This window comes from Bos indicus, chromosome X (genome assembly GCF_029378745.1).
Source record: "Bos indicus isolate NIAB-ARS_2022 breed Sahiwal x Tharparkar chromosome X, NIAB-ARS_B.indTharparkar_mat_pri_1.0, whole genome shotgun sequence".
NCBI classification, from domain to species: domain Eukaryota; kingdom Metazoa; phylum Chordata; class Mammalia; order Artiodactyla; family Bovidae; genus Bos; species Bos indicus.
In genome coordinates this window covers 100,901,321-100,920,083 of record NC_091789.1, presented here as the reverse complement: position 1 = coordinate 100,920,083, position 18,763 = coordinate 100,901,321, and the positions used below count along the sequence as shown (strand labels likewise).

Genomic DNA, 18,763 nt, shown 5'->3' with positions numbered 1-18,763 from the left:
ATAATCCCTATTAAAATTCCAAGAAATTTTTTTATAGAAATAGAAGAAATAATCCTAAAGTTTGTATGGAATTACAAAAGACACAAATAGTGAAAGTAATTCTGGATAAAAGAACAAAGCTGGAGCTATAACAGTCCCTGATTTCAAAATACTACAAAGCCACAGTAATCAAAACTGCATGGTATTAGAAGAAAAATAGATACAGATCAAGGGGCAGAACCGAGAGTCTAGAAAACTATGCATATACAGAAACTAATTTATGGCAAAGAAGCAAAGAATATGCAATGGACAAAGTATAGTCTCTTCAATAAATGGTGTTGGAAAAAATGAAGAGCAACATACAAAAAAAGGAAAAAAAAAAAAAAAGAAGAAACTAGACCAATCTCAAACCATACAGAAATAAAATGAAACTAATCTCATACCATATAGAAAAATTAACTGAAAATGGAAAATTGTTTAAAGACTTCAACACAATATTTAAAACCATAAAACTCCTAGAAGAAAACTTAAGCAGTATGGTATTTGACATCAGTTTTAGCAATATCTTTCTAGATATGTCTCCATAGGCAAGGGAAACAGAAATAAAAATAAACAAATGGAACTACAAAAAACTAAAAAGCTTCTCCACAGCAAAAGAAACCAACAATAGAACAGACAACCTACTGAATGGGAAAAGACATTCAAATCATACATCTGATAAGGTGCTAATATCCAAAATATATAAAGAATTCACATAAACTCATCATCATCAACAACAAAACAATCTGATTAAAAAATGGGCAGAGCAGCTGAATAGACATTTTTCCAAAGGTATGCAAATGGTTAACAGGAGCATGAAAAGATGTTCAATGTCACTGATTACTAGGGAAATATAAATGTAAACCACAATAATCATCTAAGGCCTGTTACACTGGTTATTAGCAAAAGGGTAGGAATAACAAGTGGATAAGTAACAAGTGGAAAAAGGGGAACCTTTATAAGCTCTTTGTGGGAATGTAAATTGGTGCAGCCAGTATGGAAGAAATATGTTGTTGCTGTTGTTCAGTTGCCAAGTTGTGTCAGACTCTTTGCGATTCCATGAGCACAAGAAGCTCCTCTGTCCTCCACTATCTCCTGGAGTTTGCTCAAATTCATGTCCATTGAGTTGGTGATGCTATCTAACCATCTTTCCCAGCATTAAAGCCTTTTCAGTGAATTGGACTCTTTGTATCAGGTGGCCAAAGTACTGGAGCTTCAGCTTCAGCATCAGTCTCTTCAGTGAATATTCAGGTTGATTTCCTTTAGGAATGACTGGCTTGATCTCCTTGCTTTCCAAGGGGCTCTCAAGATCTTTCTTTTATACTTCTTTGTATTCTTGCCACCTCTTCTTCATCTCTTCTCCTTTTGTTAGGTCCTTACTGTTTCTGTCCTTTATTGTGGATTCTCATGATAAAGAAAGAAATATGGAGTGTCCTCAAAAAAATCAAGACTACAACTACCAGCTATCCCACTTCTGGATATTTATTCAAAGAATATGAAAACACTAACTTGAAAAGATACATGCACCCCTATGTTCACTGTGGCATTATTTGTAGTAGATAAGATATGGAAACCACCTAAGTGTCGATCAAGAGATGAATGGATAAAAAAGATGTCATATCTATATATAATGTACTACTATTCACCCATAAAAAAGATGAAAACTTGGCATATGCAACAACATGAATGGATCTTGAGGATATTATTTTAAGTGAAATAAGTCAGGTGGACAAATACCATATGATCTTACTCATCATACAAAAAGTAATAAATAAATTTACAAATCAAACTAAAAAAAAAACATATAGACATAGAAAAAAGAGTAGTGGTTATGGGAAGGAAAGGGGCAGGAGGTGGGTGGAAAGGATAAAGGGGGTAAACTGTATGGATAGAAACTATATTTTGGGTTGTAAGCATGCTGTAGGGTATACAGAAGCAGAAATACAATGTTGTACACATGAAATCTATATGATGGTAAAAACCAATGTTACCTCAACAAAAATTAAATCTTAAAAAAAAAAAAAAAAAATGAAAGAACTATATAAATAAAGAAGGAAAGAAAAAAGATATGTACTATGAAGTCTTTTGTCATAGCCACCAAAGACTGTGTATGTTAATCTAGTGTGGTGTAACTTTCAATGCTTTTCTTACTATGTGATACACAGAAGGTTATCAACAGGAATTTGCTGAGTGAATGTTGAATAGATTTCTAGAAAACAAGAATAATCATTGAATTGGGGTGGGGGTTTCTGGTAAATTTAACTTTCTAAATTTCTGGAGGCTATTCTGAAAATCTATGGTTTTTCTTTCCTAAAGGAAATAATCTAGCATGAAACCTGGCTTTTGGCATGCTGTCAATAAATAGCAGTTCCTTTACAAAAAATCGTGAGCGTAGCTTCTAGTCCTACACTCTGCTATCAAGTTGCTATGTGACCTTGGGAGATTCATGATCTCACTGGACTTCAGCTGCCTTATCTGTAAAAATGACAATAACATGTTAGTAACTAAAAGCAAAGGACTTGGACTAATCTCTTGATACAGATTACAGAATTGAAATCAATGATACTGAAGACGGATTTACATGGAGGAAGCTACTAATGTGTTAAGTGAACCACCTGTTAGCAATAATGAAGTTGTTTTTCTGATCTGTTATTCTTTCACCAAATACTCATTGAGCACCTATTCCCTAGTTGGCTCTATACTAGGAGCTAGGAGATACTGAGCTAATTATAACATTTCTTTACTTTGTGAGGCACTCTGAAATGTGTGTGTGTATGCATATATATACACATATATATATATATATATACACACACACACATAATTTCAATCATCAAAACTTTATGGGTTTTTACCATCATTATTCCTATTATACACACGAAAAAGCTGTAGCTCAGAGTGTTTAAATGATCTATCCAAGATAACACAGCTAACAGAGCTGAGATACAAACCCCAATCTAATTCCATAGCCTAAGGGCTCCTAATTATTGTGTACTATATATTGCTACTGTAGCATAGAGATGCAAGAATAGAAAGCACACCATATGGAAGGGAGCACCATATGCACAGTGAATGTGTATTTGTGATGGGATATTCTGGAAGTGTGTTGGACATGAGTGGAAAAACTATCTCCTATTCCTCCAACAGTGGGAAACTCAGCTAGAGAACTGAGATCCAAATAACTGCTTAGATTGCCTGGAGATAATTATTAAAATACCAAAGAATGAGGTGGTATGGTGTGATAGCTAAGAGCTCAGCATTGGTGTTAGGCCGCTTGAGACAGAAACCTAATTTCTTCATTTGAAAAAGAGAAGGATGATGGATCCCATACCATAGATATTTAGATATAGCTTGTGTGAATACTGCTTAAACATGTCAAATATAGAGGGCATTTTCACAATATAATAGAAAAGTCAGATATCTTCATTCAATCAAGTGCCAATTCTGAAGTAATTTTTATCTAATGTATCTATTACAAATGATAATTACTCTACTATATTAGCTGTGTCCATGGGGTTGCAAAGAGTCAGACACAATTTAGTGACTAAACAGCAGCAATAACATTCTCTGTGCTGATTATACTAGATGCCATGATTATTGTCATTGACCTCATGAAGAATTAAGCAGATGGTACTTACCCACCACAGTCCCACAGGTTCAATACCAGGTTTCCCAGAAACCGAACATGAGAATGTTCTACATCAACTGGAAAACAAATATGATAAATCTAGTAATTGTAGCATGCAAGATGAAATTCAAAATAAAGCACTAACCCATGGAATTTAGAAGGACCAAAGTGGAGTGAAATGCTCAAAGCTACAAGAAGAAGGTGATTTTCAGCTTAGCAGTGTGGTTTAGTGGCAAGGTGGGCACCTAAACTATCCTGAGCTACAGAAATGGCTTTCATGTAAGTCATTATATTTTAGTAGTTTTAGTGCTTAGAGAAGAAACAATCTCCAATTATAATACTGTTAAAACTTCAACATGTAAGACAGACATATACCATTTAATAGCTCTTTTCTGACCTATCAATACATTCCACAAAAAATTTAAAATTAAAAAGGACAACAAAAACCAAATACAAACAAACATAAAACATAACCAAACTCACTCCCTCTACTGATTTTCTTATTTTGATTAATGACCCTATCATTTTCCCATTTTGAGGGGGTCATTTTTGACTCCTCTGTCCACATTCAATTCATTGCTATTCCCAATTCCATTCTTTGTTTCACTATCTGCTACTAATATTAGGGAAGGCTCTTACCTTCTCAAGCCTATACAGCTACAGTAGCTCCATAATTACCTCCCACCAGGAAGCCTTGGGGGCTTCCCCAATGGCTCAAACAGTAAAGAATCCGCCTGCACTGCAGGTAACACAGGAGATGAGGGTTCAATTTCTGGGTCAGGAAGATTCCCTGGAGGAGGAATGGCAACCCACTCCAGCATTCTTGCCTAGAAAATCCCAAGGACAGAGGAGCCTGGTGGGCTACTGTCCATAGGGTCGCAAAGAGTTGGACATGACTGAGCATGCACACGCTCAGTCTCAGGAAGCCTTACTCACTTTACTTCATCCTATAGACTGCTGCCAGGTTCATCTTCTTAACACTACTTTGAACATGTCACTCCCCATTTTATAAACTTTCAGTGGCTCCTCCATGCCTACAGAGGGGCATGCAAGGTCCTTCAGAATTTGGCTTCCAATCTACCTTTATGTTCCCCAATGAATCACATTAATAAAGCCTTTTGCTCCAGTCCAATTTTATTCACAGTTTATTCACAGTCCTTCCAAGCCCCTTTACCTCCCCAGCCTCCAACACACCTTATATCAGGGGTCGCAAACTTGCTAATAGGAGCCAGGCCAGTAAACGTACAAGTGTGAAGTTGATCATGCATGGAGAGTAAACATCCACCAAAGGGGACAATGGAATGGGCAGCAATCACTTAGCTCTAGCTCATTTGCCATGCAGGAACATGGGCTCAGGATTTCCAGATCTTTAAATTTTTCAATAGTAGCAGGAAATCCAGAGTTTTTGTGGAAACTTTTACATATTGATAACTAATTCCAATTTTTCTAAAACATTGCACAGGCCAAACAAAACACATCTACAGGCCTTATCCAGCATACGAGCTGCCTGTTTGCGACCTCTGCTTTCCATGTCCCTCCCCACCCTATACTTTGTCTATTCTGTCCATCTGCCTAGAAAATCTTCCCCACCTTTCTTCCAAAGTTAGATTCATCTTCTAAGACCCAGCTTAAACCCCACTTCCTCTAAAAACCCTACCTAGCCACCCCCACTTACCATCATCACGCCCTCTGAATTCATTTAAACATTTATTAAGCATCTACTCTCTGCCAGGCACTAAAAAATCATAAGGAATAATAATGAAAATTCTTTTCCTGGAAATTTCTTGAAGTCTAGCAATTATCATCTATATAATTTCTGTAACAGTTAATCAACACACAGTGGTGTTTCTTCTCTATCTTGAAGCTGTTGCTTAAACTGACTGCTATCTAACTTTGTGGAATTTTATCTTCTAATAAACTAGATTATAAGCAGCAAAGCATTACTTAAAAAATATGGGCATTGGAATCAAACAGCTCTTAGCTCAAATACCCATCCTACCTCTCTGTGTGACCTTGGGTAAGTCACTTAACCTCTGAGTATCAGTTTCCTCTTCTATTAGGAAAAAAGGTGGGAGGCATACTATTGACCTCACAGGATTAAAGGGATTATCATACATCAAGTGCCTGGCATGTAGTAGTTGCTCAAACTATTTCCCTTTTCCCCCTTTTTCCCCCTCCTTGGAAAAGGAATCATATCTTACATGTCTTTGTATTTCCAACAGAGTCTACGAGAGAGTAGGTGCTCAAACTGCTATTAATTTGAAGACTATGTAAACGGTCTAGTACTAAAAAAAAATGGAAAGAAGTGCTACTGAGAAAGGGAAAGACAATAACAAAAGAAGTGACAGGATTCAGTGACTTTAGATATGGAGCACATAGGATAAAAATCTGGTTTCTACTCCCATATCATAAAAATCAAGTGACCAATGGCCCCATTACCAAATCCAGTGGACTTTTTAGTCCTTGTCTTACTTTCTGCACATGACACTGTTGACTATTCTCTTCTCAAAAAAATTCTCTTCTCTTGGCCTCTGATAGGAGACCTATAAATGCTCCAGCAGGTCCTCTCTCACAGGTTCCTATTCTTCTTTCTGTCCCTTAAATGTTGGAGTTCTTCAGGATTCCATCTTTGGCCACGTACTCTTTTATGTATTCTTCCCCCCCAGGCAAGCTAATCAACTCATATTATTTTAACATTTGGATACTGATAATCCATAATTATGTATCTATAATACAGATTTCTCTCTTCCCTTTCTGAATCAAATGACATCTTCATTTGCATATACTGCAAGTATCCCAAACTCAATATATCCAAATATAACATCATCTCCCCATTCTTCCCACAAAATCTATTCCTCTTTTAGTCTTCGCTAATTCAATGATTTTAACCAGGTGACTAAGCCCAAACCTTAAGTTTTATCCTGAGTTCACTCTTTCCTGCTTCATTCCCCCAAAACATACCAGCAAGTCCTGATGACTTTACCTCTTAAATATATCCCAAATCCATTTGCTTCTCAACATATTCACTACTACTACCCTAACCCAAGTTAAGACCCCATCATCTCTTACCTGGTCTACTAAAAAGAGTTCCCTAATTTGTCAATCTGTCTCTTCCCTTGCCTCTCTCCAATCTAACATCCATATTACAGATATAATGATCTCTCTACAATGCAGATTTTATTTAATCCATCTTTAAAAAGAAAAATAATAACGGCTCTATGCATGACTGCATACACTCAGAAAAAATAAGGCCAGAAGGATAACCTCAAATTATTAGTGGTGGTTGTCCATAGGAAGTAGGCCTGAGAATGAGGGACTTTTCACAAGTATTACTTTTGTAATTAAAGTTGAAAATTAAAAATAATGAAATCTGATCATATTACTTTTCTGTTAGAAACACTGTAAGGGTTTCCCTCCAACTTCAGTTTAAACTACCTGACTTGGCATACAGGGCATTTTATGATCTAACCCCCACTCTCTGCCTCTCTTTTCAGTCTCAGTTCTCCTACAGAGCCCTCTGGCTCTCCTAGTTTTCCTGTCTTGCTATCATAAGAGCAACTGGAAAGAACCAAGAACAGAGCTTTGAGAAATCACATACACTTATGGGGCAGAAAGAAGAAATTCTTTTTCTTTTAAAGGGATGGATGATTAAAGATAAAGGAATAAAACCAGGGTAATAAAGCATTAAATAAAAGCCAAGAGATCAGAGAATTTTGAGAAGGTAGGAAATCTTGGAGTTGTCAACAGTGTTTGAGACTAAAATACTTCATAAGCACAATTTTTATTGACAAGTTTACTATTCCAACAAACATTTTAATAGCCCCCTAATAAATAAATACCACCATTCTGATCCTTACTTCAAATTCCAAAACACAGTACACTCTAAGTTTAATAAAATGAAACCGGACTTTTTTCAGCAATGACAACTAGAAAAACACTAAAACATTCAAGGTGATATAATATTTTAGAATATGTACTCTTTCACTACTTTTAAAGAAAATCAGCAATTGAACAAAAATGAATAGTAAGCAAAAATCAATATACTATACATATTTTTATTTAGGCCATAAGTTTAGCAGTAGAACTCAGACCTTTCTTCCAGAAATGACAAGCTAGTTAATGATACAATAAAGCATTAAGGTCAACATAATATTTTGAAGTATACTTTTACAAACTTTAAGAAATACAGTAAATACTAACAAAGTATTATCAATAAAGGTCCCACTTGAGATAGCCCCAAGAGCCCTGTCCCATCCACAGGAAGCTCCAGAAAAACATTTGTTAAATAAATGGCCTGTTTAAATGTACAGGGTTCATATAATTTGCAACACTCTGTTCATAACTTTTTAATGAAGCTGCTAGATTATTTCAAAACTATTTTAAGTAGCTTGACTAGCTCTGAAATTTGGGTGATAAGACTATTCACTAGACTCAAAGTAGTCATTCAACTCTGATTAGCTAATGACAAAAATATTAATTGGACTAGAAAACAACTTCAATGAAAGGTGCAGAACTTAAAACACAAAGAGAAGTGTGCCAGAAATTGCAGCTATAGCATAATGAATAAAGCAGGCGCACAGACTGACATTCCAGCTCTAACACTCATGAGTTGAGTGAGCTTAACTTCAGGGTCATATTTTCTTCATCTATTAAAATGAAGTTCATATGAGAACTGAAGTAAATAGAACAGCATATAATTAAACATTACCTTCATCTGTTCTACTGAAACCATTTGATTAAGGTCCAAGTATTAAACTTGGAAGAACAGAAAAAAATTAAAATATAGCCAATCAAAACAGGGAGGAGTCTGAATAGGTACTTTCTAGAAGGAAATATCTTAAGGCATAATAGATGATAGGACCCTGTCCTGACCAAAATTTTTGATAAATGACTTAGATGAAAACTAGATGAGATGCTTATCAAATGTAAAAATTGCACATAGCTAGGGAGGATAGTTAACATATCAGATGAGCAAATAAGTAGCTAAAATGAAAATAGGATCCAACTCCTTTTCTATGGATAAGGAAACTGAGGCCCAGTGAGATAGTAACTTGTTCTAGATTTCAAAGTTAACCTTTCATGGGCTAAAACAATCAAAACTGAATAATTCAATAAACATTTATTCATATGTTCAAAATATTTTCTGCACAAGAATCAGAAGGAGGATTTGTGTTTTAATAAAAATATATGTGAAAAGGAATTTTTTTTTTTAGTATGACTCAGTATAAAGAAAGACACTCCACAGAAGGAGAGTAGGGGCTGGACTGTGCTAACAACACTGTAACACCCAGGACAAGAGATGTACTAGTCACACTCTCCTGTGATTAGACCATGTCTTCATTTAAATCTCAGCTCTAAAAAATATAGACATACTCAAACAAGTCCTTAAAAATGCTTCAAAATGATGTCAACTGAGAGAGAGATGGAGGAACCAGAGATTTTTAACTTAAGGAAGATAAGATTTGGGAGGCAAGGGATGGCTAGGATAGATTGAGACATTAATCATACTAAAATATTTGCATAGACTCAAGAGAACAGAAAGGGTACCAACTAACAGAAATAAAGGGAAATAGGGCTTTAACTAAGAAATAACTTTCTAAACATTAAAGCTTATCCAATTATGAGAGTCTATACTATACTCTAAGCACTTCAAGAACAGAAAAGAAGTTCCTTTCTCCTTTGTATCCTAGCATTTGGAACATAGGGGTGTTTTAAAAATGTCTGTTGTTCTTGAAACCAGAATGAAATAACTTTGCAAGTAGTAGGTAGCTTGTCCCTAAAAGTGTTCAAGATGCTAGTAACCCAGATCAGGAAAAATTGAAAGCCAGGTAGGACAATGGTTTTGTTACCTAGAGGCCAAGGACCAAGGAAGAATCTAAAAATGCTTGGATGCTACAAAATGAAATGGCATTATAGCCTAAAGACAGAAAGGGTCTCCCAGGAGCATAGGTCCACTGGGCATCCATGGCAGCCCAGCTAGCTTGTACTAAGAAATCAGATTTAAGATTCAAACCGTAAAGGGCAATGAAACATTTCTCAAGTCAAAGCTTGAATTCCAACAAGATATCTATGTATATCTAGGAAGAGAAATAGCAAAGTACACATCCAGATAACCTTCCTCTGACAGCCTCCCAACCCCAGCAATTTACCTTTTAATAAGACTAGGACTAACTACTGCTTTAAAAATCATAGATTTAATGTTATGTTTGCTAATACCTATAAATTAATGTATTTTTACATAATAACAGTTAAAAACAAATACCCTCCCCCACATAAAAAATGAACAAACAAAAGGACCCCTATGCTTCTTGAGAAAGAACAGGATAAAAATGAAGTTGGACAAGGATATCCCACTTGGTAAGCAACCTAGAAAGGAAAGAACTTCTCCAAGAGAGCCAGCAGTAGTAACCAGAATTAGGTCACATCCTTCTGAGTGAGAAGGAATGAAAAAAAAGGAAAAGTGCTCAAAAACAAATCTGTCAGTCTCTGTATCACCAAGTTACTGCAACCAAGTGTGTTATTCAGATTAAGATCACATGACTTTACAATAAGATAAAACATCTTACTTGTTGCACCAAGACGACGTGTGTCTCTTGCAATATAATTTGCAAAGATAATAGACCTCATGCTGGTCTTACCCGATCCACTTTTACCCATCAATAGCACCTAAAGACAAAATGGGAAAAAAAGAAAAGAAAGAAGTCAGCAATCAAGGGCAAATAAAATCTAAAGGGATCTATTTATCTCTTGAACTTGATGTTTTACTGAGTGACAGTCCACACAACCTAAAGTGGATACTTGTAAATGACTAGTTCTCTGACCAATGTGAACATGGAGGTACCTATAATTCCAGAGACCAGTCACTTACCTGTCATAAGTCACACTTTCTCTTGGTGATAGAATCACAGTGAATTTACCATGTTATAAATATATTATATCATACATTCAGTATTACATTAGTGAAATAAAGGAAACTTCAATAATATGATGAAAGGAATCAACTTAACAGGAAACTCTCATAATCTAATATTTTATGCACTGCACTATCTGTCATGGTATTTCAGTATAAACGAAAATTCACCCTCCTACTCAGAGTCAACCTTATCACTTCTGCCATTAATTTCATCCCTTTTACTCACCTTCATGATTTTGTTCCATTATTTACTCTTTTGCACTGTGCGTGTGCTCAGTCACTCAGTTGTGTCCGACTGTTTGTAATCCCATGAAGTGTAGCTCGCCAGAATACTCAGCCATGGGATTTTCCAGGCAAGAATACTGGAGTGGGTTGCCATTTCCTTCTCCAGGGTATCTTCCCAACATAGGGATCAAACCCACGTCTCCTACATTGGCAGGTGGATTTACCACTGAGACACCTGGGAAGTCCTAGTTACTCTTTTATTTCTTTTCATAAGTGTCCCATTGCTTACAGGATCAAGTCCTTAAACTACACATAAGACCCTCCTTGATCTGGCTTATCTACACCTCTGCCTTTGTCTTCTGACCCTCCTAGCCTGAAACTTGTAGAGTCCAGCCACAATGAACTGAACTGCTTGTAGTTCCTTTGAATGTGTCAGGTCTCCAGGGAGCCCAGCTTTATGTCATATTTTATGCTGAATTCTCTTCCATTAACTTTACACTCCGTTTTCTTTCTTCAGCTAAGCTCCACTTATCCTTTAAGACTTGGCTCATCAATCATCTCAAGAATTTCTCTGATTCCAGAAAACATAAGCAAAACACTCTCTGATGTAAACCATAGCAGGATCCTCTATGACCCACCTCCCAGAGTGATGGAAATAAAAGCAAAAATAAACAAATGGGACCTAATTAAACTTAAAAGCTTTTGCACAACGAAGGAAACTATAAGCAAGGTGAAAAGACAGCCTTCAGAATGGGAGAAAATAATAGCAAATGAAGCAAGTGACAAAGAATTAATCTCAAAAATATACAAGCAATACCTGCAGCTCAATTCCAGAAAAATAAGTGACCCAATCAAAAAATGGGTGAAAGAACTAAACAGATATTTCTCCATAGAAGACATACAGATGGCTAACAAACACATGAAAAGATGCTCAACATCACTCATTATGAGAGAAATGCAAATCAAAACCACAATGAGGTACCATCTCAGGCTGGTCAGAATGGCTGCTATCCAAAACTCTACAAACAATAAATGCTGGAGAGGGTGCAGAGAAAAAGGAACCCTCTTACACTACTGGTGGGAATGCAAACTAGTACAGCCACTCTGGAGAACAGTGTGGAGATTCCTTAAAAAAACTGGAAATAGAACTGCCATACAACCCAGCAATCCCACTGCTGGGCATACACAATGAGGAAACCAGAATTGAAAGAGACACGTGTACCTCAATGTTCACTGAAGCATTGTTTACAATAGCTAGGACATGGAAGCAACCTAGATGTCCATCAGCAGATGAATGGATAAGAAAGCTGTGGTACATATACACAACGGAATATTACTCAGCTATTAAAAAGAATGCATTTGAATCAGTTCCAATGAGGTGGATGAAATGGGAGCCTATTATACAGAGCGAAGTAAGTCAGAAAGAAAAACACCAATACAGTATATTAATGCATATATATGGAATTTAGAAAGATGGTAATGATGACCCTATATGCGAGACAGCAAAAGAGACACAGATGTAAAGAACAGACTCTTAGACTTGGTGGGAGAAGGCAAGGGTGGGATGATTTGAGAGAATAGCATGGAAACATGTATATTATCATATGTGAAATAGATCGCCAGTCTAGGTTCAATGCATGAGAGAGCGTGTTCAGGGTTGGTGCACTGGAATGACCCAGAGGGATGGGATGGGGAGGGAGGTGGGAGGGGTGTTCAGGATGGGGAAGACCTGTACACCCATGGCTGATTCATGTGAATGTATGGCAAAAACCACCACAATATTGTAAACTAATTAGCCTCCAATTAAATAAATTAAAAAATAATAATTTGTCTGATTCCAATACCCTAGGCTGGCTTAGGTATATTTCATCTCTTTTCTCCCATGACACTCTTATGACACTGCAAAGACCATAATGTATTGCAGTTATTCAATTTTTGTTTTGGAGTGTCTCTCACAAGACTCTAAGCATGGCAAGGAGAATCCCCTTTGAGTATTCAGTGCCTAACATATAACAGTCATTTAAAATATGTTTATCAAAAGAATGAGCAAGCTATCAAAACAAAGATATAAAACAAGCAAATTTTTAGCAATGAGAATTGTCCAATAGAAACAGTGAAGGTAAACACCTTCTAGTCAGTGACAGCATTTAACAAAGACACTTGCACTAAGAGAGAAACTAGATAATGTAACTTTTAAGAGTCTTTTCTCACTTAAAATTTATGAACTATAGTTCCAATTACTTTTGATTTTCCAATGAGGGGTACACATTTTATCTTCAATTCTAAGATATTTTATAAAAAATTATAATTACAAATATTGAGAATATTAAAAAAAGTATACTATACTCAAGTTCAACTTAATCTAACTATTTAGCTATATAACTTTATCTTACCAAGGAAATGTTTCTAAGGATATTGTTTAAAGTTGTTAGAAAAAAAAGTTTTATTTTTATTCTTAATCATTTACAAATTTTTGGTATTTTTAGGCATCCTTGTCGATAGCAACTTTAGACAGGCTCATCAAGAACATTTCCTCTGCAAACTGAAGTTATATAACTGAATTATTAGATAAAGGCTAAATACAGTGTGTTTCTTTTTTTGTTAATTGAATATTCAGTTCAGTCGCTCAGTCGTGTCTGACTCTTTGCGACCACATGAATCACAGCACACCAGGCCTCCCTGTCCATCACCAACTCCCGAAGTTTACTCAAACTCATGCCCATCGAGTTGGTGATGCCATTCAGCCATCTCATCCTTTGTTGATATGACTGGTGATAGAAGCAAGGTCCGATGCTATAAAGAGCAATATTGTATAGGGACCTGGAATGTTAGCTCCATGAATCAAGGCAAATTGAAAGTAGTCAAACAGGAGATGGCAAGAGTGAACGTCAACATTCTAGGAATCAGCAAACTAAAATGGACTGGAATGGGTGAATTTACCTCAGATGATCATTATATCTACTACTGTGGGCAGGAATCCCTTAGAAGAAATGGAGTAGCCATCATGGTCAACAAAAGAGTCCGAAAAGCAGTACTTGGATGCAATCTCAAAAACGACAGAATGATCTCTGTTTGTTTCCAAGGCAAACCATTCAATATCACAGTAATCCAAGCCTATGCCCCAACCAGTAACGCTGAAGAAGCTGAAGTTGAACGGTTCTATGAAGACCTACAAGACCTTTTAGAATGAACAACCAAAAAAGATGTCCTTTTAATTATAGGGGACTGCAATGCAAAAGGAGGAAGTCAAGAAACACCTGGAGTAACAGGCAAATTTGGCTTTGGAGTACGGAATGAAGCAGGGCAAAGGCTAGTAGAGTTTTGCCAAGAGAGCACACTGGTCATAGCAAACACCTTCTTCCAACAACACAAGAGAAGACTCTACACATGGACATCACCAGATGGTCAACACAGAAATCAGATTGATTCTATTCTTTGCAGCCAAAGATGGAGAAGCTCTCTACAGTCAGCAAAAACGAGACTGGGAGCTGACTGTGGCTCAGATCATGAACTCCTTATTGCCAAATTCAGACTTAAATTGAAGAAAGTAGGGAAAACCACTAGACCATTCAGGTATGACCTAAATCAAATCCTTTATGATTATACAGTGAAAGTGAGCAATAGATTTAAGGGAGTAGATCTGATAGAGTACCTGATGAACCATGGAAAAGAAATTGAATATTAATACACAGTATTTATCCTTGGGTTGGTCAGATCCCCTGGAGGAGAGCACAGCAACTCACTCCAGTATTCTTTCCTGGAGAATACCATGGAGACAGGAGCCTGGCCAGCTGCAGTCCATAGAGTCTCACAGAGCTGGACATGACTGAAGCAACTTAGCATGCATACTAACAATATTTATGACAAAATAATTAGTTACAATAGTTTCAGGTGTACAGAACAATGATTCATTTTTTGCAGATTATATTCCACTATAGGTTATTACAAGATATTGGGTATAATTCCCCATGCTATACAGTAGATATTTGTTGCTTATCTATTTTGTATTTAGTAGTTTGTATGTTACTCTCATACCCTTAAATTGTCCCTCTCTCCTTTGTAACCAGTAGTTTGCTTTCTGTGTCTGTCTCTATTTTGTGTATAGATTCATCTGTATTAGTTTTTAGATTCCATATATAAGTGACATCATATAGCATTTGTCTTTGTTTTATTTGACTGAGCACAATATTCTTTAGGTCCATCCATATTGCTGCAAATGGCAATATTTCATTCTTTTTTTATGGTCTTTGATTTTTAATTTAAGAAATCTTATTTTAATAGCTTATGAAAGACTTATCAAGGTTAACTGTATTAAGTACTAATTTAAGTGCTCTATCTGCATTTGCTCATTTAAGCTTAATAACAATCTTATGAGATAGGTAACATTATTATCACCATTTTATAAATGAGGAAGCTGAAAGCCTAAAAGGGTCAGAAATTTGCTCCAGAGCTGTGCCCTTATCAATTATTCCTAAACCCCAAGGTGGGGAACATTACCATAAGAGCACAAATCCATTTGGAGAACTCACATGAAATCTCATAGTGGTAATATCTGAGCTGGGTTCAACATAAATGTGCAGGCAAAGACATGTGTAGTGTGTGTGACTAGTTTGCCCAAAATGCAAATTAATCTGTAAACTTGGAGAAAAACAGATTCTGCATGACTATGATAGGGTTTAAAGGTGTGGCAGATGATTTACTCAGGAATATATATATATATTTTTATTTTTAATATAAATTTATTTATTTTAATTGGAGGCTAATTACAATATTGTATTGGTTTTAAAAGGGCATTCTATAAGATGAATCTTTTGGATTGTATTCAGTGGGCTTTGGGAAGTTACAAGAAGTTCTTTAGTATGTGAATGGAGATTTCTATGTTAGAAAAAATTAAATCCCATAGCAAAGAAGGGGACAAGAGTCAGGGAGAACACATAGAAGGCTCCTACAACAGTCAAGAAAAGATGGCAAATGTAACCACAAATATATTTCCTAAACAGTAATTTCTTACCTTTACTTTCATGTTTTTGATGTACCTAACACATCTTACCTTTTTCTTCATGGCTGTATTTGGTAGCACCCACCTGCAGATATAAACCAAAAGACAGAGTTTCCATGATCCAGCTGCCTTGGAAATTGGAATGAAAGAAATTTTTTAAAAACGCAGAGGTGCAAAAGAGCACATTTAGCACAACAGCTAAGTACAGCTGTGTGGCAGACCTTAGTTAAGTAGAGGCCATCAATTTCCTAAATTATAAAACTGTGTTTATTCTCCCTTCTCCCCTAATTACCTGCTGAGGAGATAGCTCCTAGGAAGATGTATTTAAAAATATAAATGAGTTAAAATTCAACATTCAGTTTTTTATCACCTTAAAAATTTATCAAAGCAACATTTACAAATGTTTTAATAAATCAAACAATATTATCATATCTGAATATCTTTTTTCAAAGTCAGCATATTCTTATAAATCTTTATTCCTTCAGCTGTCCTTCCAAGTCATATATATCTCACTCATCACAGGCACAAAGTATGTAAATTCTCAAATTCAAGTACAAATTGGCACAGAAAGCATTCTCAAGCCACTGATCTCTGCCCACGAAAAACCAGCTCTCTTCTCAGTCTTCTTATTCTTAACATGATGACGTCAAATCTTCTTCATGGACAATTCAAAACAATCCAGATTGTCTCTTTAGAACAATCCTCACTCCCCGGAGTGATATCACGCCTGTCCCAACAACCAGGCCTCTTGATAGCTTATCCAATCACCAAAAGCAACCTTACTGGCAAATCGAAGCAATTTATCATAGGTGGGGTATTCTAATTCACAATACTCCCTTCAGTTACAACGTCTACGCACCACCCCCCATCACCACCACCTCCGCTTCCAGTTTTCAGTTAATATCCTTCACCTACCCAAGCGATCCTTCCGGTTCCCCTATGGGAGGATCCATTCTGGGCCCCAGATTCTCTTTCTCCATCTTTTTTTCAGAGTCAGATTCTTCCATCGTGCAACAAGTCTTTTCCAGTCTCTTCTAAATCCGCAGTACTCTCTTTTTTTTTTTTTTCCTTGTTCACCCCTTCAGCCGCCTGTTCTCGTCGCCTGCGGTCCTTAGGCCTGTTCTATTCTCGCCTCCGCCTTTGTCCGCTGGGGGTCCGCTTTCCGCACGGTTACCTTTACCGACTGGAACTTGGCCTCAAGGCACCGCCAAGCCGGCCAGATCAAAGACTAAGTGATTCGGTAATGCAAAGAAAGAGATGGAGGATGAGAAGGAAAGAGGGATAGTGGGAGGTTCGTCTCAAGTTTGAGCCTCAGGATCCAACGTCTTGAAACCCAAAGGGGACTTCACTCGCAAAGAGGTGGGGATGAGGAAGGCAGAGGTGGCAGAAAGAGCAGACCCGCGCCGTAAGCACCAAGCGATGAATGCCTCAGTAGGCTTCTTGTTCCCGAGCCTAACTGCTCCGGAGAGTCCGCTGGAGGCAGCGGCGACTACGACCTAATAGCCCGCCCTTCAGGAGCGCAGGTACACCACCGCAGCCACCCTACTGCAGGCCAGGATCACGTGGGCACCTGCCTTAAACCCGGAGCTTGTCACGTGACTGCCGCTTCCCTAGGGGCCAGTGGGCTGAGACGAATACCATAGAGACTGCGCGGAAAAAGACAGAGTGCCACCCGTTGCCATCACGTGGCCCGGGCTCTTACAAAGCCCCAGCTCCGTTGAGCGCTGCCAGCCTGAAGGGGCTTTCCTTGTGGGCCACCTGGCCCCACCTCCCGTGGAGAATTAAAGGAGCCAGTTGTGATTTTAGTGTCTCAAAGCTAGCTTTTTTTTTTTTTTTTTAAACTGTAACTTCACCCTTGATGTTTTTCAGTGATGAGAGCCAAACGTTTTTTTCTCCTTGTTTTTTACGTATTTGTTTTTGTGTTTTTATTACTGATATTAACCCGTATTTGTGACTGAGCTTGTAACTAATGAGTTAATACATCCGAAGTACTTACAACTGTTTCTTCCACATAGTGTTCAATAAAAGTAATTATTGCTGGGATCAGGGGTTCATCAGGAAATTAGAACTTACACATTGCTCTCTGAAAGTAAGGGAATTATATAGGGGCATATATATATATATAAATGGGCTTACTTCCCAAGGTGGTTCTAGTGATGAAGAAGATATGTCTTATGTCTCTTGCCCGTTCAGGAGACATAAGAGACTGGAGTTCGATTCCTGGGTCAGGAAGATTCCCCTGGAGAAGGACATGGCAGCCCACTCCAGTATTCTTCCCTGGAGAATCCCATGGACAGAGGAACCTGGCGGGCTACAATCCATGGGCTGACCAACTAAACACATACAGATATAGATATACGTATTATATCTATAATGTAATATATATTATATATATATTTATATATAATATATATTTATATATGTGTGTATACATAAATATATATAAACCACATGTATATATTCCTTAAAAAGGAAGGAAAGAAATACTGGAGGGAGAGTAGGAAGGACAGAACAAAAGTAAGGAAAACTGTACAAAAACAAGATACTGTTTTGCTCCCAGAGGTCTCCATTTAACCTTCTATATGATCCCATCTTACAACAAATGACTTGCCTCAAGAAAAAATTCATTCTATTCTGACCATGATTCTTTAGCTCTGTCATTGTTCAGTTGCTCAGTCATGTCCAATTCTTTGGGACAATCCCACCCCTCCATGAACTGCAGCACCCAGGCTTCCCTGTCCTTCACTGTCTCCCAAAGTTTGCTCAAACTCATGTGCATTCAGTCAGTGATGCCACCCAACTATCTCATCCTCTGTTGCCCCCTTTCCTCCTGCCCTCAATCTTTCTCAGCATCAATTCTTTGGCACTCAGTCTTTTCTATGGTCCAACTCTCACATCCATACATGACAACTGGAAATATCATAGCTTTGACTAAAGAGACCTTTGTCAGCAAAGTGATGTTTCTACTTTTTAATATTCT

At 37.2% G+C, this 18,763-nt stretch overlaps 1 protein-coding gene across 3 annotated transcripts in view; it reads right to left on the bottom strand.

Moving 5' to 3' along the window:
- RRAGB (Ras related GTP binding B) overlaps positions 1-17,374 on the bottom strand; it is a 41,190-nt gene extending 23,816 nt beyond the window's left edge. The window contains exons 1-5 of one of the 3 annotated variants that reach the window (XM_070784544.1): positions 16,699-17,374; positions 15,835-15,868; positions 10,213-10,312; positions 5,848-5,931; positions 3,657-3,723 (exon numbers count right to left, since the gene is read on the bottom strand). In XM_070784544.1, coding sequence (XP_070640645.1) covers positions 3,657-3,723; positions 5,848-5,931; positions 10,213-10,312; positions 15,835-15,868; positions 16,699-16,790 — 377 coding nt within the window. In that variant the 5' untranslated portion in view covers positions 16,791-17,374. The remainder of the gene's footprint in view (positions 1-3,656; positions 3,724-5,847; positions 5,932-10,212; positions 10,313-15,834; positions 15,869-16,698) is intronic. The other 2 variants (XM_070784542.1, XM_070784543.1) reach the window with 2 other exon arrangements.
- Between the last annotated feature and the right edge of the window lie 1,389 nt (positions 17,375-18,763).